Source organism: Pagrus pagrus (genome assembly GCF_965226575.1).
Source record: "Pagrus pagrus genome assembly, chromosome: 22".
NCBI lineage: Eukaryota > Metazoa > Chordata > Actinopteri > Spariformes > Sparidae > Pagrus > Pagrus pagrus.
Window position 1 is genome coordinate 16,004,241 of NC_140204.1, and position 19,256 is coordinate 16,023,496.

The following is a 19,256-nucleotide window of genomic DNA, read 5'->3' on the forward strand; positions in this document are numbered from 1 at the left end:
CATTTTATAAAACCTTTTGAAGGTGTAAGTGAGCACAAGTGACTGACGGTGTTCCAGATTTACTAGTTCATACTTTCTGTTTTGGATCCCGCTCACCCGTCTGTTAAGACTTTATGGCCTGTAAGAACTTGTTGCAATTGTTAGAGCGCTTCACTGATTTGGTATTGCACTTTCATAAAGTTGGGAGAGATTTATAAAAAATAAAACATAAAAGAACATTTATGTAAGTCTGCAACTATCTTAACATTAGCCTGCCTAATTTAACTTTATATTCAAGAGACTAATGGGGTTGATTTCACAGTTAAAGTCATTGTTTTCATATGAGCTCAATCTTCATACATGCTGTAATAATAGCGTAAATATTTCTGTTTTAATTAGTCACTACATTGATACAGCATTCCTGCCAAGAGAGGAGAGAGAGCTCACTACTTCTCATACCTAGCTTAATATGCTAATCCTTAGCTCAATGTGAATTAACCGAACAGCTATTTAAACTTCAAATAGTTGTAAACTTTTTATCTTAGGCTGTTTAAACTTTGAATTAGGTTAACTAGGCTATTTCTCATACTTATTTAGGTTATGTAAACTTTGAATCATCTCATTCCTAGCTTAACATGCTAAACCGTGGCTCAATTTGAATGAGCCTAACTGAACTTTAACCTGCAATATACTACTGATAATAACAGTCAAGAAAAGTAGGAATTATTTAGGCCATTTAGAGACAACTGTTTCTCACACTTATTCCAGCTAAACTTCGAATAGCGTAAACTATTTCTCATGCCAAGCTTATTCATGCTAAACCGTAGCGTCAGCTCAACTTGAATTAGCACCATTAGCTAACTGAACTTTAACCTGCCATACACTACCAGTGATTACTGTCAGTCCTGGGGAAGGTAGGTATTATTTGGGCTATTTAAACTGTGAGTAGAGTTAATTCCCCCCCATAGGCCTTCTTATTTAGACTATTTATAGTTTGAATACAGTTAACAATATATCCTACCTAGCCTAATATGCTAAACTGTACATTAATCTGAACATTAATCTGCAGCATACTTCTGATGCTAACTGTCAAGACCTGTGGAAAGTTTGTCATTTCGGTTTTTAACATTTATTTATTATTACTGTTAACAAACCAGCGAGCAGACAGCACAGTTTACACAGGCAAAAAGTAACTTCACAGGGCAGTAACGCGCTCACGTTACACTGCATCTGGCAGCACCATGTCCCGGGCCGCGGCCCCGTCCCTCCCTCTGCCTCTGCCTCTGGAAAGTTTTGCTCTGTCCTCTCTCCGCAGATAACTTGCAATGTTAACCCGTGGGCGTCTGCAGCCAAGGTGTAGAGGGAACACCAGCAGCCGGGATATAGGATGCCTCAGAGATAGACAAGCCTAATGACGCAACCGGTTTACTCAATACAGCTTGAAATTGTGAGGGACAGGATAATACTTGCAGGGTTTCCCACGTTTCCTATGACCAAAAGCAGGCTGAGGACTCGGGAACTGACAGATATAACGTGACGGGCGCACAGACCCTCTTCCGAGTCGTGGATCAAACGCTCCTCCGGACCAGCAGACTCTCATGATGGCATACATTATGTTACTTTTCCTTCCTTGTGTTTTCAGTTCACGGGCGGTAAGTTTTTAAACCATCCTTCTTCACTTCTGTGCGCCTTTTTAAAAAAAAAAAAAAATCCACTTTACGCGTGCGTAAAAGGAAAAAGCCAAACTTCTCCCCTTCTCTCCGATTTCAGCGCATATTATCCGCTGGGACTGAAACAGTCATCTCCAAAGAGCCACAGAGGGAGATCAGGAGAGGTGAGATCTACCTCAGGGGTTGTGATGTATGTTCAGCCAGCTGAGAAAGCTGTAGGTGCAGGATAAATGTAAATGTAGCCTGCCATGTAACAGCATGGTTTACTGTCTGAGCAGGAGAGGATCATGGGTTTACTGTCCCCTCATCAGAGCTGTGGAGAGTGTTTGTGTGAGGGGCACAGGGGGAAACTGCAACAATGCGTTTGAGGCAGTTTATGATCAAAAACACAACACTGACAAAGTGTTTCCCTCTCTGTTTCCAGTTCTTACTACATCTGGCAAAGAATGTAAATTCCCATTTCGTCAGGGTGGAAGGCTTCATCATGACTGCATCACCTTCCTCTCCTCGAGCCCATGGTGAGTCCCTCATTAGCCAGCCTGTCTGGTTGTCCTGTTTTGGTTACACAAACGATCAGTAATGTGCGTATAAGTTGCCACACACCTGTCTGACTCAACTCCTGACAGGTAGAAGTGCCGCCTCGTCATATTTTTTTGTTCAGACCTTCTCCACGCAGGTGTTTCGTCACAGGTGTGTGTGTGCGTGTAAACAAACACGCTGGCGTTTGCCATCCCACGCTGTGGTTAAAGGCAGGGATTTTCTGTATGGACACCGTTACAGTGTGTAATTGGGTTGTGTAGTCATATTTAATTACAGCTGGGAGAGATGAGGGATTTATACAACAGTGTCATCAGGAAACATAATGAAATATTTTAATGAGGTAATTGGCTTTGAGAGATTGCTCGTTGGTGAATTGTAATGATTTATGTGTCATGATATTGTGTTATTATAACACGTCCATAAGAGGTTTTCTTCTTCATGCAGTTTATCTTCAGGGTGAATAAACAGCTGTCACAGTTAAACCATCATGGTGCGTTTTTTCATGGCTTCAGATTGAGACGCAGCAACACGATCTTCCTTTTATGAGGGCTGAAGAAAAACAACAGACTTGCTGAAGGGCTTTTTCAGTCATCGTTCCTAGGAACTGAGACAAGAAGGGTGGTTGCCAACGCCAATGGAGCAACATGAATGCAATCATATATGGCCCAACATCTACGGTCCACCTACACATCACGTTTCTGCAATATGACCCTGCATGTTTAGATAGGTTGGTCGTTGTGTCCTGCAGAAGTACGCTGCTGTTACTCTGATTAAAGTAGTGGATGATTGACAGAGTTGGTGAGCGCCGTTACGGTTCAGAGAGATTTTTCTATTTTCTTTGAAGCCTACCCACCTAAAAAACACTGCACTCCCTCAATAGAGACGTGTAGCCATTTAGGTACAAGGTACATTTGTTGAGGACGAGTTCAGGCGACTTGAGGCCTGGGACATGAAGCTGCTCTGTAGTCTGGTGGTATGGCAGTGGATACTTCTGTATCTTTGGCCAGATGGCAGCATCATTTATGTTCAAATGTGATTTAGGAGTGGACAGTAGTCCTCTATTGTAGTTTACATGATTTTATGCAGTAGCTGCTGAGACGTTTCACTTAAAACTACAAATGTCAACCTGCTGGTGGTGCTAGAAGAAAAGTCTGTGATAGAAACAAAGACAAAGACAAGTGAAGAAATTACCAATATTGCCAAAAAGCAGTCCTGCTCAGAAACATTAAAGGGAAAGATACCACAGTTAAGCAATATGGGAACAATTTCTGACAGTTGATATATAATCTGTTGCACCACCCTAACTGAATTGCAAATGTTTCTTTTATTTGTAATCCAGGTGACTAGCTGTTGACTGTATTATATGCCTGCCTATCCTGTTATAGGTGCTCCCTCACACACAATTTTGACCGGGACCGGCAGTATGGCTTCTGTGTACCAGAGAAAACTCAGCCAGATGGTTTGTTCGCTAAACACACGAGTGCATTTAATCAGATATTACTGCAGTTTATCTTCAGAAATACTGTATTTTATGTGTGTTCCTCCCCCGTTGTTTCAGTTGTTGTCCACACGTCGCGCAGAGTCACGGGTCCGTGTCAGGTGAATCCATGTCAGAACAGAGGCGTCTGCTCGCCGACCCCACATGGACGATCGTTTGAGTGTTCCTGTCCTGAGGGCTTCACTGGCAGGCTGTGTGAGCAGAGTAGGTCGACTTAATATGATTTTATGAATGACAAGTGTAATACCTCTGTTTTATTTATTCTGCGTGTCATCCATTCAATACCACTGTGCACATTAAGCTGCTTATTGGCCCTGAAAGAACTATTTTTTTCAAGTCCAGCTATCTGCCTGGCTAACTGAGCTAACAAGCTAACTGCTACAGTTGTGGATGTATAAACAGAATACAATGAGCAGCAGTTTTCAGTTATTAGACGTGATATGCTGCCTCTATTTGTTGGGAGTATGAAGTCAAAAATCAGGTGGTAAATTCTTACATATTGCACCTTTAAACAAAACAGTTATGTCAAAAAATAATGAAAAATGCTCGTGGAAGTATGTTATTTACTTCTTCATTTGAAATCTTGTGAAATTTCATGCTCTACTTCTTCCCTCTCGTACCTCCTTTAAACACATTTAAATTGTTCCTCTTCACTCATCAAACAAAACAAAACAAAACCAAACAAATACACTAAAATGTCTCCACTTTGAAAGCATCTCGCGCTGCCATCACCCTCTGCTCCACACGCTCCACTGAGCTCTTCAGCCTCCTCTCACATTTCAACCTATTGCCTTTTATGTGTCGCGTCTGCTTTTTTCAGAAAAGTGCTATGAAACCGTACACCTGCGCTATTATGACACCGGAGAGTCTTGGGGACGGATCCACCTCCGTAATGTGGAACAGTGCACATGTGTGGCAGGGGAAATCAAGTGTGAAAGGGTCCGCTACACAGGTAAGATGTGCTGTCAGATGTTATTCGACTGTGCTTTGTTGTTCTGCTGTTGGGGTGATGAGAGTGAAACCAAGTAAGGGGATGTATTAAGAATAAGTTCACCGCTATGCACCTTCACAAACTGTTGAACTTGAGTCAATGAAGCTTCCCCAAAACTTCATAGTGCACCTTTAAAAATGCTCTGTTAGGACAGACTTCTTTATGTTTTTTTTGGGTTTCACTAACTTTTTCTCAGATATCAGGCTACGTAAATACACGTATCAAGTCTCCTCCCAGCCCCAAGAAATGCTTTTATTCTTTGATCACAGCTCCATAGTTACAAGAGTAACCTCACCATGGATGAAAAGACAGATTATATGACTCACTGTGACTCAGGCACAGTTGTTTTAGGACACACCCCATGGGTCCGTAAGGTGCTTTCATCTCAATGGGGGGATGTTCATGGGCATTTAACAGACTCCCTGGCACAAAGCAGAGAGAGGCAGTGAAGTGCTTCATGCTCCCTGAACTGAAACACTTTTTGTCATGATGGTAGCGGCTTATTTTACAGCAGTCGTGGGAAAAAAACAAAAAAACTTTTTGCTAAATTCACCTGAATAAGTTTTGATTTTCAGATGAACAGTTATCTTTTGACTCATCTAACGCAGATGCGGCGTCAGTGTTCTTTGGCATATTATACAGATGTTTCAATAGATACCACGGGAAAATACCCAGGGGGCATTTACTTTATGCTTAATATGATTGACAAAGAACAGGACCATACTGAAAACATAACATTGACAGTATTATCATCTTGAACAGTTGATATTTAGAAAAACGGTTGCTTATTTACACAACCAGGAGACCGACTGCTGAGGGAAATTTCCTGCTTTTTAGCCACTAGACCTTCGCATATGTTTACCAGCTAGACGCCACCATCTGTCTGGTGTTTGGTGCTGAGCAGGTAGTGTACAGTCGGTTTATTAGAGCATCACAGCTGGCTGCTACAACTGAAGACAGCACTGATTAGAGTGAACCAAAACAATGAAGTTGCGGGCCATAAAACCAAAACAAAGAGCTGAAAGAAACTGAAATGATGCGTAGCGACAAGGGGAAATGCAGAGAGTAATCACTTTCTGTAGGTTCTCTGCTAGCTGCATGGCTAACTAAGCAAACTAGCTAACGGCAGGTACAGTTAGTGGTTACTGTGGTTATTATTTCATCAGGTGGTGAATTCTAACATATTGCACCTTTAGATAAACTAGAGGTTACTGTGGAGATGTACAGTATGTGTGGTGTTAAGATGCGACCTGGTTTGCCTTCATGTGTCCAGTGTGCCGTTCAAACCCCTGTCAGAACGATGGAGCGTGTCGAATGATCGTGGCCACCGGCAAGGAGGTGTGTAACTGCAGAAATGGCTACAGTGGACCGTACTGCAGCTTTGGTGAGTAGAAGCAGGACTGTAGTTACAGGTAGTGATATTCTCTACCCTCCTGTGTATTTGTCGTGTATGCATGTTCTTGCATGTGTACGTGTGATAATGGTTTGATGAATGGCGGCAGGTGAAGACATGAGCGAGCTGCCGAACTTGTACTCAGTTGTTGCTACTGTTGCTGTTAATGCATACAAACAGGGCTTGTTCTGACTGATTCCAATGTGAAGGAAGGAGATCTGTCATCGCACAAGATTCTCATCTGCATCCGAAAATTGTCTGATTGCATTTTTACTGTTTACATACCTGCGCTGTACTGCGGAATGGAGACACGACTCAGACGTGTGTTTGTTTCCTACGCATGTGTGTGCAGAGCTGGAGACAGAGTGCTATAACAACCGGGGCACAGGTTACAGAGGGGTGGTGGACACAGCGGCGTCCGGCGCCCGGTGTCTGCGGTGGGACTCCGACCTGCTGTATGACGAGCTCCATGTGGGCACGGTGGCTGCTTCATCCCGTAGAGGCCTCGGGGAGCATGCCTTCTGCAGGTGTGTGTGTGGGCTGATTCATCCTGCTAATGTAGCATCATGAACAATGAAGGATATGAAAGACATGAGTAGATTTATTATTGATTTGATATTGTGGTTGCTATAGTACCGACTGTTTGAAGCTAGAAAGGTGGCAGGGTCCGCCGAATATAAAACAGTATTAAATTGTATTGTTCTTTAAGGTCAGTTTGTTCAGTTTATTTAGTCATGATTATATTAAATGTATTTTTTTAACACATAAAAAACATCAGTCAATGAAGATCTTTCTCTTCTGATTAAGATTTCTTCCCCAAAACTACATAGAGCACCTTTAAAGCTGCAATATCCAACTTCTCACCAGGAGCTAGTAAAGCTGTCTGCTAGTCCTACACCTTATCTGTCAAGTCCATGTGCCACCACTTGTCACTCATGTGGATGAGCCCTTTATGCGACGCCTGCTCAGAGGCGATGAGCCACCATTCAACCACCACGAGCATTAAAGAAGCACATGGTGAATCCAGCCTGTGTGTGGGAAAAAGCAGGTCTTATCTCCTCCACATTCTCCCATTTCTTATTGCCTCCCTCAGTCGTTGTTGTCGTTGCTATGATTACCCAGCAGCCATATGGCATCCCTACAGCGAAGGATATGTGCTGCAAAATGTCCCGAATATCAACGAAAAGCCCATTTCAAGCACACGTCGGGATTTAGGCTCAAACACACAAGCTCAGACTGTCTGTAAGGCTCAGACTCAGACGGATCGTGTGCCAGAAAAGTTGCATGTTGCAGCATCAACATCATTGAAACACATTATCCTAATGACTGAAATAATACAGTAATGGAGCCCCTGTAAGCCAATTATCTACTGAGTAATGGACGGTGTACACACACTCTGTCCGCTGTGTTTCTGTGTGTGCAGAAACCCAGATGGGGACAAGATGCCGTGGTGCTACACACTACAGGACAGCGCCATCTCCTGGGAGTACTGTGACGTCCCCTCCTGTGTGATGCCTGTGTGTGAGTAGACGGTTGACGCAGGAGAGGAGTTTCAGCGTGTTTTCTTGTTGAATTTTGGGCTAACGTGTGCTGTCAAGCAAGGTCGAAATCACAGAGCCTAATTGCGTCTGTAATTCATCTGTAACGCAGCTCGTTTCATCACTGAACGGGTGTATTGAAGTACTTTGATGCTCTGCCATACGGTTGAGGCGTGATATATCTGTTAGCTTGGCAGACGTTTTTTTTTAGCTTCATTTTTCTTTCATCATTTGTTTATCAATCCTTGCCACCCCTGCATTGCTGTTTTTTTTCTTTTAGTCATTAGTTATTGGCCTTGGCCTCATGAACCCTCAAAGAATGGCAAATTCATCTAGCTGTCCTTATTATAGAGCTCAGTTTGAACTGATGAAGAGTTGAGACAATTCATCAAGGCCACTTCGACATCTTCATTCTCTTGGCTTTCATTAAATGACACAGTCAGCTACATTTGTCATCAACCTCTCCAGACCTCATTAAATGCCTCTACTTTTAATTTGAAATCCAATGTTTGTGAGAACACAGCTAATCTCTGCTCAGTCACGCCGCTCTGAAGTGTTGAATGCAGCCAGGTTGACTGGTTCAGTGGCAAAGCTTGTTTTTTTTTTTGTTTTTTTAAACGTGGGCTAAATGAGATAAGGAGGAAATAAAGGCATGACTCATCATGACTCAACAAGTCATGTCAGGTGGAGCCGCATGTTTATGTGGTGAGTGGGGTTTTGGCGCATTGGACCGCCTGTCATGATGCCAGGGGAATGCACAGAATCCTCAAGCTTCCCCCCACCTGGCTTCTTCAACATATGGTTTTTAACATGAGGCTGCTCTGTAAGTAAAAATAAAGGGAAATAAATAAAATGGCGCTCCTGTGACTTCATACTATGCCACCTTGATGTTATATCACCCTATAGAACGTCTTCTTTGTGTTCTTGCAGGGGAGAATCAGCCAGCGGAAAAATCGAAAATATTCAGAAGAGGTATTTAGGCAGTGTGTTAGCAAAAAACATTAGCTGGTAGACCGATTTGTAGTGGTTTTAGTTCTTCTAGCTTTAGTTCGTTTTAGAAAATGTTAGCGTAAAGAGGTAATTATGCTTCTATGTTTGAAATAATCATTTACCTTTAACTTGTTTCCACATGCAGCATCTTCTCGACGGATAGTCCAGATTAATGTCCTGCCCGACATTAAAAAACCCAAACCCCACAAGCCAGCCAAAAAGCCAGTGTGTGGGAAAAAGCACAGGAAGAGGTTATGGGTTGCCAGGGGGCGCATCATGGGCGGAAACGCAGCTCTGCCAGGTACTCACCCCTGGATGGCGGCCATTTACATCGGGCAGGCGGACTTCTGCGCCGGCACCCTGGTGTCTTCCTGCTGGATCGTGTCTGCGGCTCACTGCTTCTTCCGCAGGTATGTCAGGGAGGCGAAGCTTTGTAGCCTTTTTGAGTTAATATATAGTATAATAACGTTAAAAAAATTTTTTGTAAGGGAGCCCCTTTCAGTCTGTCCATGAAAGGCTGAAAGTAAAAAGAACACCATTTCATACCAGAGCATTATTTTCTCTAAACTGCTTTCTGACCACTGCAGTTGAACAGGGGGTCAAAACTCAAAAGGCGTGTGATTTAAAGACTTTGACACCTCTGCATCACAGCTTTACGAACACACTATATTTAGACAAGCATCCAGTTCGAGGAAAACCTAAAAACGTCTCGTGCACAGATGCCGTTTCCCCTTTAACGTCAACAAACAGGCATCTGTTGTCATTGTTCAAGTTCAGAGACGTTTAGCTGAAGCTTGCAAATATCACTGCAAGGCTTTCTTTCTTTCAAACACACTGTCACTGCTAAAGTGTTTCTAGTATCCGCTGGGATTTGATTTAACTAATTAAAGCAGTACCAGAATCCACAATGTTCATCACAGCCTGCAGCAAGAAAGCTATGAACATAATGAAGAACATACTGGAGATTTCGCCATTATCAGAGTCTTATAATCAGTGGGGCAAAATAAACAAAGAATATTACAATTATTGTAAGTGCATACTTTGGAGTAGCATTTAGTGATAAAGGTGTGTCTTCTCTCAGCCCCCTGAAGTCTCAGCTTCGCGTGGTGCTCGGCCAGCAGAACTTCAACGTCACCGGTCCCAACACCAAGACATTCGGAGTGGAGGAGTACATCTTCCCAAAAGAGTTCTCGGTGTTTAATCCAACACTACATGACATTGGTAATCATGAAATGCACACACACACACGCACATGCACGCACGCACGCACGCACACACGCACACACACGCACACACACGCACACACACACACACACACACAGAGCAGTGATTCACATTAACTAGAAGACCTCCTGTCCCCATTCACAAACTCACAAACTCACTGCAGGCCCCAGAAGTCTGCGTGCACAGCTGTGCGTCACTGAGCAGCTGTGTCCCTGTGCTCCCCCGCATGAATTCAATCTCTCTCTCACATACAAACACACACACACACACACACACACACACACACACTAACTGTTGGGTGTGGCAGTTTTCATTTGGAGAGGGAGACTCCAAGTCTACCACTTGTTTCATCATTTTAACTTCACGTTTCGTTCTTTTTAATAACTCTGCGTTTTCTTTTTGTCAGTTCTGATCAAACTGAAGAAGCAGGACGGGCGGTGTGTGAGGAGAACCCCATTCATCAGACCCATCTGTCTCCCAGACAAAAGCATGACGTTCCCCGATGACTACTGCTGTACTATTAGCGGCTGGGGACACATGCATGAGAGTGAGTGATGAGGAAGTCATGGGAGTGCTGTTTAATTTCAGTGTCATCGTGATAACAGCGATCTAACAGTCATATATTGCAACAGAGCTATTGGAGCGAGTTTGTGTTTGAATGTTAGCTTCAATTTAACAGAAGTATTGACTGTGCACAGATGAAGTTTTGGGAAATCAATAGCTTGTTTCAAACTAATGATTTAGTTAAAAGGATTGAACCAGTAAAATGTTGTAAAAATTAATCTCTGAAATTGGGTGGGGCTGTCCTGTAAATAATGTGTAGTCACTAAAACATGAATAACAGTGATGACTGTAAACTGTCTGACAGATGACAACGCTGCTAACAGGAGAGCGAGTCAGTACACCTGTGTAGTTGGGCTATGGGTGTGTTCGGCCCTCAAATATAACTCGCAACAATACAACAATATATATACGACATTATAATTGAATGACTGTCAAAATGTCCAAATAGTATTTAACATAACATTTAGACTTTCTTTTTGGTGTCTTGGCGTTTTAATATAATGAGTTGTCTGTGTTTCATTTGGCAGAGGCAGAAGGTTACTCAAGTCTGCAAGAAGGTGGCGTAAGACTGATTCCTCATAACGATTGTAGGAAGCCAGACGTTTATGGCAACCACGTCACTTCTGACATGCTTTGCGCCGGGCACGGTTGTGTCGACGCCTGCCAGGTAGGAAATGATTTCAAGAGAGACAGTGATTATTAAATCCAGTGCTGATAAATTGATGGTTATGTTCTTATGTTCTTCTTGTTTTGAGTTTTTAGGAACCCATTTAGAGAGAAATGTACAGCGTGTAGTACTGTAGCTCAGGGTCGGCTGACAGCTTTTTCTATTTTCTTAGCATTCTTAGCAGGTGCGACATCATTGGCACGTTTTATATTTTGAGTTAAATTCTGTTTTAATGAAATGTAGTTTTAAAATATAATTTTATTTAACAGCAGTTTGACCAATTGTGAGATCAAGTGTGTCAACCAGAACCCATTTACTGTTTTACTTTTCTCTTAGAGTGTGTTATATATGAGCAAGTTAATGTTACCTATGTCAGTTGGTAAAGCTACATAACAGTTAAACCTAGGAGTTAATAGATGTAAATATGTAGTAAAATGATCTTAATGTAACAATTATCTTTGTTTTTATTTAGTTTTTAGTAAATATCTGCTTATTAGACACCGTAAAATGAGGCTAGTTTGAGTTTGAACTTACAAAGAGCTAGCGCAACCTTCTCCCACTTCCTTAATCTTGTCACTCCAGAGAATTGGAGATTATGACTGATCATAAAGTAGACAAGGGGAAAATAGACTCCTGGAGCCCACAAAGTTGTTAACCTCCTCCCTCAGCTCTGGAAGGGTCGATACCAGAAGTTGACTCGAGGTATCAGAGTAATGGAGTGGCACTTAAGATGGCAGCAGGGATTCCCCCGAGTGAAGTGCCAGGGGAAGTTAGCGAGGGTCTGAAAACTGCAGATGTCTGTAGCGCCAGACTACCCACTCAAACCTGCTGTGTAAAATATTTAAGCTCCTTCCTCTTAAATTAAATGTCACAGTTATTTATTTACCTCATATATTAGGTTTCAAGTGTGTGACTCAGCTGTTTGTGTGGCTCCGCTTTGATCTGTGCGTGTATGTTTATTCGTGCGGACTGTATCTACTTATGTGTTTCCCCAGGGCGACTCTGGGGGCCCTCTGGCTTGTGCGAGGAATGATGTCAGCTTCCTGTATGGGATCATCAGCTGGGGAGAGGGCTGTGGGCGCTCTGGAAAACCTGGTGTTTACACCAAAGTGGTGAACTATATCGACTGGATCAATTCAGTGATCAGACGCAAACCCAAGGCTTCATGAATGGACCTTACCTGGACATTAGCTTGAATATATGAGATATTGTACTATATTGTATTCTGTTTTTTATTCGTACTGTTTGTGGAAGTTTATAGGTTATATTTTTTAACTGTGAAACATTTTGTGACTGAATAAACCTTTACTGACTTGATAAAGCTTTGAGCGTCTTTAGTGCACTTACTACCTTTTTCAAAAGCTTTCAACTGTAAGTAATGTCACTCATCGGTTATGTTGCATTGTGGGTAATGTAGTCACCAGGTTTTGAAAAGCAGTCCACTGCTCTAGCATTGCACTCCTATAACTGTTGGACTCGTTATGGACAGTTTAAAAACAAATGATCAAAATCGATACAGCAGATCGAGAGATATCACCTTTTTCTTCTTCCCTTTCAAAACCTGGTGCCTACAGTACCCACAATGCAACTCAGCCACTAAGTGACATCACTGGAGGTAATTTATAATATTACATTCAGCTTTGATTTAAAGTTAACTTCTGTAATGCACAAATGTGTATAACAAAAGCCCACACATGGTTACATGCTGGCATTCCGACATCCCAAAAGTCCGACATACCGCCATTCCGACATGTCACCATTCCGACATACCACTATTCCGACATGCGAACGTCCCGGCATTCCGACAAAGTTTCACCATAATCCGCAACTCATAACCCGTAACCCTAACCCTTTCAAAAGATGTGTCGGAATGGCAAGACATTTAAAAAAGAAATAAATACCACCATTCCGACCTTAGGAGGCAAAAAATGTCGGAATGATGAGATGTTTCATTAAAGGTTTAAGTGTTGGCAATGGCAGTTGCCTCACCCCACACATGTACTAGACCACTTCCACTATTTAATTTTTGAGGTGTATTTTGCAACATAATTCACGTTTTCTGACAATAGTTACGACAATAACAATGCATGTATATTTCTTAAAGATGCAATATGAAATACTTTTAGTTTAAAACATTCAAAAATTAACTATAATTACAGAATGATAAATAACAATTTTCACGTTATTTTGTATTGTATTTCGGTGATATACTCAAGTTAGCGTTGTAAACACCTCTCCTCAGCTGCACGGCTAGCTGCGCTAACGGCAGCTACAGTTAGCAGCAGTTAGCGGTTACTCTGGTGATATTCTTGGTTTTCTTCTTAGTATGAATTTGTTCAGGGGCCAATTCTTACACATTGCACCTTTAATTTTTCAGACCCACAAATGAAATGTGGTATTTGTGGCATGAGAGTCATGCTGAGTGAGTCTTAGTCCAGTAGTCTTCCCTGCAGCAGCAGCAGGTGGTGTTAACAAGCCCAGGTGGCCGCAGCAGCAGTAGCAGCATGGTGGTGCACAGACAGACAGACAGACGGACAGACAGACAGTGGTCATGCCATTTTCCATGTGCCTTGCTGGGGGCGAGTTTGCGCCCCAGCAGCAGCAGCAGCAGCAGCAGAGAGAGAGCAGCTATTTTGAAAGTGACCCCTCATTCAGGCAGCGACTCTGCAGCTGTCAGGAACCATGACTGAAGATGACGGATTCTGTTGTCGTGGAGGGATATGCCAGACTCAGAGATGGAAAAAAGGTGTTTAGCTTGACTACATTTGCTGACGGATATTGGCACAAGTAACCTCAGCGCACTTAAAAAAAAGTTTCTCTCTTACTTTTGTTTTTCTTCCACAGTGGAAAACTAGGTGGCTCGTTCTCCGCAAGCCGTCCCCTGTAGCAGGTAAAGACAGACACGGACCGTTGCTGGTCAGGTTTACACATTTCACACTGGTTTGTCTCGAGACTACGACTAATATGTTGGAGGTTTTTGCGCAGCGGGTGAAACACTAACATACATAAATGCGCATGTTCGCTGCGCCACACTGGAGGAAGCTAGTTAGCAAGTTGGACACATCAGGTGCTATCATGCGTGTGTCTTCAACCTGCATCGACCTTCTTTGTATTGAAAAAGCCTGGTTTCTTAATATAAATATGTATATAGGTATATATTCAGAGCACGGGCCTCGTCTATGGGCTCTCGTAAGGGTCAAAAAGGTAGAGTTTGTGAGATATAGTTCAGAAAGAGTTTTGGACCCTGTGGTTATAGTTCACCCTTTTAAAAACCCGTGGAAAAAACTCATAATGGGAAATTTAAGTAGTTTGTGAATCTGTAGAAACAAGAAAAATGTTTGTATTTACAGAAAAAAAAAAAAGAAGAGAGACTAATTTGGGCAAAACAGCGAGGTTACACAAAGTCGCTGAGAAAAAAATGACCCTTTTTTGTGTAATTGGCGTACAGATTCAAAGCTAAAAGGGCAAGTACATTTTTTTAAAAGTACATGTGAAGTGCAAATGTTTGACCTTAATTCGGCTGTAAAAGCAAGGTTAAAGTTCATACATGTAACTCAATGTTAATTTCCACTGTTGACATAGTTTACGCTGATTTTATTTTGAAATTCTCAAGTATTTCCTTAGGTGCTACAAACACAGGTTTTGAAAGTACCTTTTTGAGCCTTATTTGTACCCATCCTCAGAGTTAAAGTGCTAAAGACTGATAGTCTGAGCCCTGCCGTATTTTTAGATGCACTGTGAGTGTGCTCTAAGTGAATTTGTACTTGTTATTCAGTCACATTTATTGAGGAGCAGTATGAGGTTGTCTAAACTCTCATACTGCTCCTCAATATCATCAATTAACGTTGGCATTTTCTGCATTTTATAAATAAGATATTGGGATTCAAAGTGATGAAGTGACTATATTGCATTACACAGAAACATTTTCTTTCAGACATCTGGTGCTGGACAGCTTAACATGCTCCACAGGTTAGACTGAGGTTGAGTGCTGCTCCTCTTCAGATCTTCAGTGTCAGTGTTATCACAGCTGTCTGTGCTCATGCCTCAGTTATGTGGGTTAAGAGGTGTGTGTGAAGGAAAGAGATGCGTGCACACACACATCACACACACACTCACACGGTCTTGTTTTGTCAGTTGACACTGATTGTTTGAAGGTGCCAAAAGACTAGAGGACATCACAACAGCTACTGTATGTCAGAATTCATCTTATTAGTGTTTGACAGTGTAGTTAAATCTGGATTTTTATATCAAACACAAGAAATCTGTTTCTTTTTTAATCCTTTTGTTGTGTCTTATACTGACTGTTTGATTTCTCTAGACTGCCTTGTGCTGCTGATTTTCAAAGACAAGTCAGACAAAGCGCAGGGCAACAAGGAGAGGGCCAGTGTCACCTTGGAGGAGATCTGTGGTCTGGAAGTGGGACAGTGGTATGAAGGCGTGGCTTTCACTCTGGCCATCCTCTGCCTGAACCAGGCTGCCCTACTGGGCTTCGACAGCAAGGAAACCCTGCAGGCGTGGGATGCCCGCCTGCGATACAGCCTCGGAGAAGGTGAGGCGATCCGTACTTTTTGCTCTGAACTTTTCAAGAAATGTGAAACACTATAAATCCTACAGAATGATACCACATTCGACCTCACTCTGCTGCTGTAGTTAAATCAATTCTTACAACCAGATTGGTTCATCCATCATGTTGGAGGGTTTCAAAATACACCGCTGTCAAAAATAAGTACCATGCAATTTGCCAAACTTAGGTAACTCCTCAAGTTAAACGAAAGCAAGACAGTAAGACAAACAACAGTAGTGCCTGTGCTACAGCCTACGTGGCCTGCAGGAAGATTATTCAACATTCAACATGAACCAATACAGCAAAACTCTGTTGCCCATATATTAAATTTTTTATTGGGGAACAGTGGAGGAGAGGAAGGGTCAGCAGTCCCTGAACATATCCAGAGGCCTGATGTATGAAAGCCTTACATGTGATCAGCATAATCTTGAATTCAGTCCTCCGTTTCACCCGCAGTGAAAATGAAAGAAGGCCAGAAACAAGATCAAAATGGATAAAAAAGCATTTTGGAAAAGCTGCAGCAGCTTCTTGTAAGGGAACCGCACGGTACAGACGTCCAGCTGTGATTAAAAAAACAAAGGCATGAATAATTCACTGCTGAATCAAGATGAGGTAGACAAGAGCGTCATTTAGAAATATTTAAAAGTTGGAGAAAACAAGACCAACATGGTGAACAAGGGCTCCAGGGTGCGCTTGATATTCAGCAGGTCTTATTAAAGATTGTGTAGCCTATAGAGATAATTTTTTACAAACACCAACTGGGTGTGTAAACAGTTGCCTTTGAACAAATATTAGCCTATAAACATATTTTCTGTAGATTATTTTGTGTGTGTGTGTGAAGCAGTGCTCTGTGCTGCTCCCACATTCCTCTTTATAATGGAAATACGTGTCAAATAAACATTTCCGAGTTTGTATTATCTTTATTAATATTGTAAAGACAAACTTTCTGCATTCAAATTTCTGTTCACAAACTACAAAGTGCACCATTAAATTAAAATAAATTATTGGATACATCTAAATCATGTGCAGCTAAATTAAAAAGTAAGGCGCCACAGACTGTGTAACCCTGCAACCTGATGTGTTGTTAAGGATTCATATACTGATCAAAAGTAACTTTCTCGATTAAGCATTAGCGAGATGCAGTTGGTTGTTTTTATTGAGGTCATGAGTGATTTTCTAAAATGCCGTTTTCCTTTTAGGCTTCGCTAATTAAAATATGAAATGTAAAAAAGCTTTTTCGTCCATATTTAAAACATCAGAAGCTTTATTAAAAGGGATAAAAACAGTTTTAATGAAGGTGCAGAGCAGACATCAAGAGGCCTACAGCAGTCTCCAAAACAAGAAGTGTGGCGTTTTTACCAGTTTGCTACTTCTGTTGGTTTGATATTTAACAAACTAATGCTACTGATACACTGAACGGACCGTCCCCTAAAAAACCTGACACGCCTCTACTTCATCTTCTATTTAAAACAAATCACTTTGCAAATGATCAGCTCGTCATCAAGCTCTGCTGAAGCCTGATAACCATCCATTCATATGAATCGGGCATGTTGGGGCAGGGAAACATCTAAAACATGCAGGGCAGGGAGCCCAGAGGAAAAGCACTGATCACATCGCGCAAACTTTTTTTTATTGTCAGTGATCATTTTAAAACTTTCCCTAAGTTTGGCATGATGAGAATTATTATTGCGATATTCATTTTTGTTTGTGTTTCCATGCCCTATAAATCTCTAGCATCCCAGGATTAAATGTAAATTTATAGCCCAGTGTCGACACTCATTTGACATGTATACAGCGTGCTGTGTGGATCTGTTATATAAGTTATGTAAGTGATAAACAAAGAGGAGCTATTAATAGCATTGGGCTGTTCAGCTGGGGCCTTGGGTCAGTAATAACACTCTTATTATTGTGTGGAAGAGGACGTGCTGCTAAAGACAAATTACATCACAGTCGTTCCTCTAATCTGGAAAATATACTTGTGTGCTCGCTCGTATGCTTTTGCAGGCTTGCCTGGTTTTTAAGGGAGCTAAATAAAAGTGTGTGTTGTCTTTGTATGTGTGTGTTTGTGTGGCCAAATGAGAGTGGAGTGTGTCCAAGCCCGCAGAAATGTCACCTGCCAGCCTGTGGGCTGAGGGCCACAGTGGCCAGAGCTGTTGTTGTTGTGTGTGACACCGTATGAGTGACGATGTGACGCAGATGGCCGACATTTCCTCATCGTCGCCTCCATCAATCTCACCTGGCGAAGTTTGTTCTGATTGCCGCTGGGGAACTCGCAGCTCGAAACGCACATTCACATCCAGTCTTTCCTCTTGGTTTCTTATTAGCGATGGTACACAGACTCAATTACACAGATGTTTTATGACGGGCTTTGACTGATTGCATTGGGCCTTAGATCTGAGCCCATTCAGAGCTCAGCCTGCTGACTTCATTCTCTGTGTGCAGCTGTTTCTCCTTTCACTGCTGAATGAAATCAAATCCCCTCTGAAGTGTCATCATTGTGTGAGGATACTGTGTTTTCGGTCCCCTGGGAAACCTAACTGAAACCATTTTTAACCAGGACTCTCTGATCCTTCATGTTGATGGATTCTAACCAAAGTCTAGACAGTTTGTCTACCGTCAAGCTGCTTAAATCTTGATTGTGAAGTCTGTAGTATGGTGCATTCCTCCACTGAACCCAAAACATGCCTTTTTTTACAGAATGACGCTCACAAAGGGAAACAGCTAGCTGGCTCTGTAGTAAACGTAACAAAAAATCTGGAAGAGGGCCCCTTAACAGTTTGGCCCGTCTGCCATTGCAGTCCTACTGATCATTGTGTGTATGCATGTAGTTATTTGTATACTAAAAGTGAGGATATAGGGGATGTATGGGTTTGCTTCTCTGGCAGACTTTTAATGGCCCGATAAGATAGTGTAGGAGAGCCACATCCAGAAAGATGCCCCTCTGTGTCTGAAAATTGATTGGGCATTGTTGGATTATGTTTGAAATTTAAAGTTTCCGTCTGTTTCTGCTGTTTCCTTAGTTCACAGATTCAGTGTTGGAGTCTTACCAGGGACCAAGTTAGAGAGCGGACCTGCAACTCTTCATTTGTGCAACAACTTACTGGCTCTCGCCCGGGACGTCCCTCCGGTCATTATTGGCCACTGGAACCTTCCAGACCTGCGCAGATATGGGCCTGTACCCAACGGATTTGTGTTTGAGGGAGGAACAAGATGTGGTTACTGTAAGTTTGTTGCTCTTTATGTTGTTTTCATGCTACATTTGGATGTGTTTAGGTTACCTGTCCTTAGTGCTGTCCATGTGGCTCCTTAAACTAATATTTTGCTGGCAGATGGTTGTTCAAGGCATCAAGATAATTGGGCGTGAGACTTGAAGAAGATACTTGTTTTTAGGAACAGTTCTGAGACTTATGAGCATTGGACATCTCGTAAATGTAGTTAGGAGATAATACCACAAATAACAGTGAGTAGCTGACAAGATGGAGGCAGAAAAATAAAGAAATATTAAAGTTACAAAATAAGAGACAGAAAAAAGTCAACAATGAAAATCAAACCGGTTTTGAGAAAAGACAGACTCTGTGAGAACATTAAACACTATCTTCACCATCTTATGACAATAATGACCCTTGTGCAAAATTGGG

At 42.0% G+C, this 19,256-nt stretch overlaps 2 protein-coding genes across 6 annotated transcripts in view; both read left to right on the plus strand.

Moving 5' to 3' along the window:
* Window positions 1-702: 702 nt before the first annotated feature.
* Window positions 703-12,365, plus strand: hgfac (HGF activator). Of its 3 annotated transcripts, XM_084344003.1 has the most exons (15): window positions 703-893; window positions 1,295-1,631; window positions 1,750-1,813; window positions 2,074-2,167; window positions 3,575-3,648; window positions 3,748-3,891; window positions 4,508-4,639; window positions 5,952-6,062; window positions 6,424-6,598; window positions 7,495-7,592; window positions 8,745-9,009; window positions 9,681-9,820; window positions 10,230-10,370; window positions 10,915-11,054; window positions 12,050-12,365. In XM_084344003.1, the coding sequence occupies exons 2-15, from the start codon at window positions 1,578-1,580 to the stop codon at window positions 12,221-12,223; spliced, it is 1,806 nt and encodes a 601-aa protein (XP_084200129.1). In that variant the 5' UTR covers window positions 703-893; window positions 1,295-1,577; the 3' UTR covers window positions 12,224-12,365. The 3 variants fall into 3 exon arrangements, with proteins under 3 accessions (XP_084200129.1, XP_084200131.1, XP_084200130.1); XM_084344004.1 differs by lacking the exon at window positions 703-893 and having other exon boundaries at window positions 1,251-1,631; XM_084344005.1 differs by lacking the exons at window positions 6,424-6,598; window positions 7,495-7,592.
* A 1,062-nt stretch (window positions 12,366-13,427) lies between these two features.
* Window positions 13,428-19,256, plus strand: part of LOC311251974 (protein Dok-7-like) — a 34,772-nt gene continuing 28,943 nt past the window's right edge. For all 3 annotated transcript variants that reach the window (XM_084344707.1, XM_084344708.1, XM_084344709.1), the window contains exons 1-4: window positions 13,428-13,800; window positions 13,899-13,944; window positions 15,373-15,603; window positions 18,639-18,839. In XM_084344707.1, the coding sequence (XP_084200833.1) occupies window positions 13,747-13,800; window positions 13,899-13,944; window positions 15,373-15,603; window positions 18,639-18,839 (532 nt within the window). In that variant the 5' untranslated portion in view covers window positions 13,428-13,746. The remainder of the gene's footprint in view (window positions 13,801-13,898; window positions 13,945-15,372; window positions 15,604-18,638; window positions 18,840-19,256) is intronic.

Bases quoted from the DNA above. Each gene is read 5' to 3' on its own strand.
- hgfac (XM_084344003.1), top strand. From the start codon at position 1,578: ATGATGGCATACATTATGTTACTTTTCCTTCCTTGTGTTTTCAGTTCA. The intron at 3,892-4,507 runs GTAGGTCGACTT...TGCTTTTTTCAG, and splicing joins TGGCAGGCTGTGTGAGCAGA to AAAAGTGCTATGAAACCGTA. The intron at 9,010-9,680 runs GTATGTCAGGGA...GTCTTCTCTCAG, and splicing joins GCTCACTGCTTCTTCCGCAG to CCCCCTGAAGTCTCAGCTTC.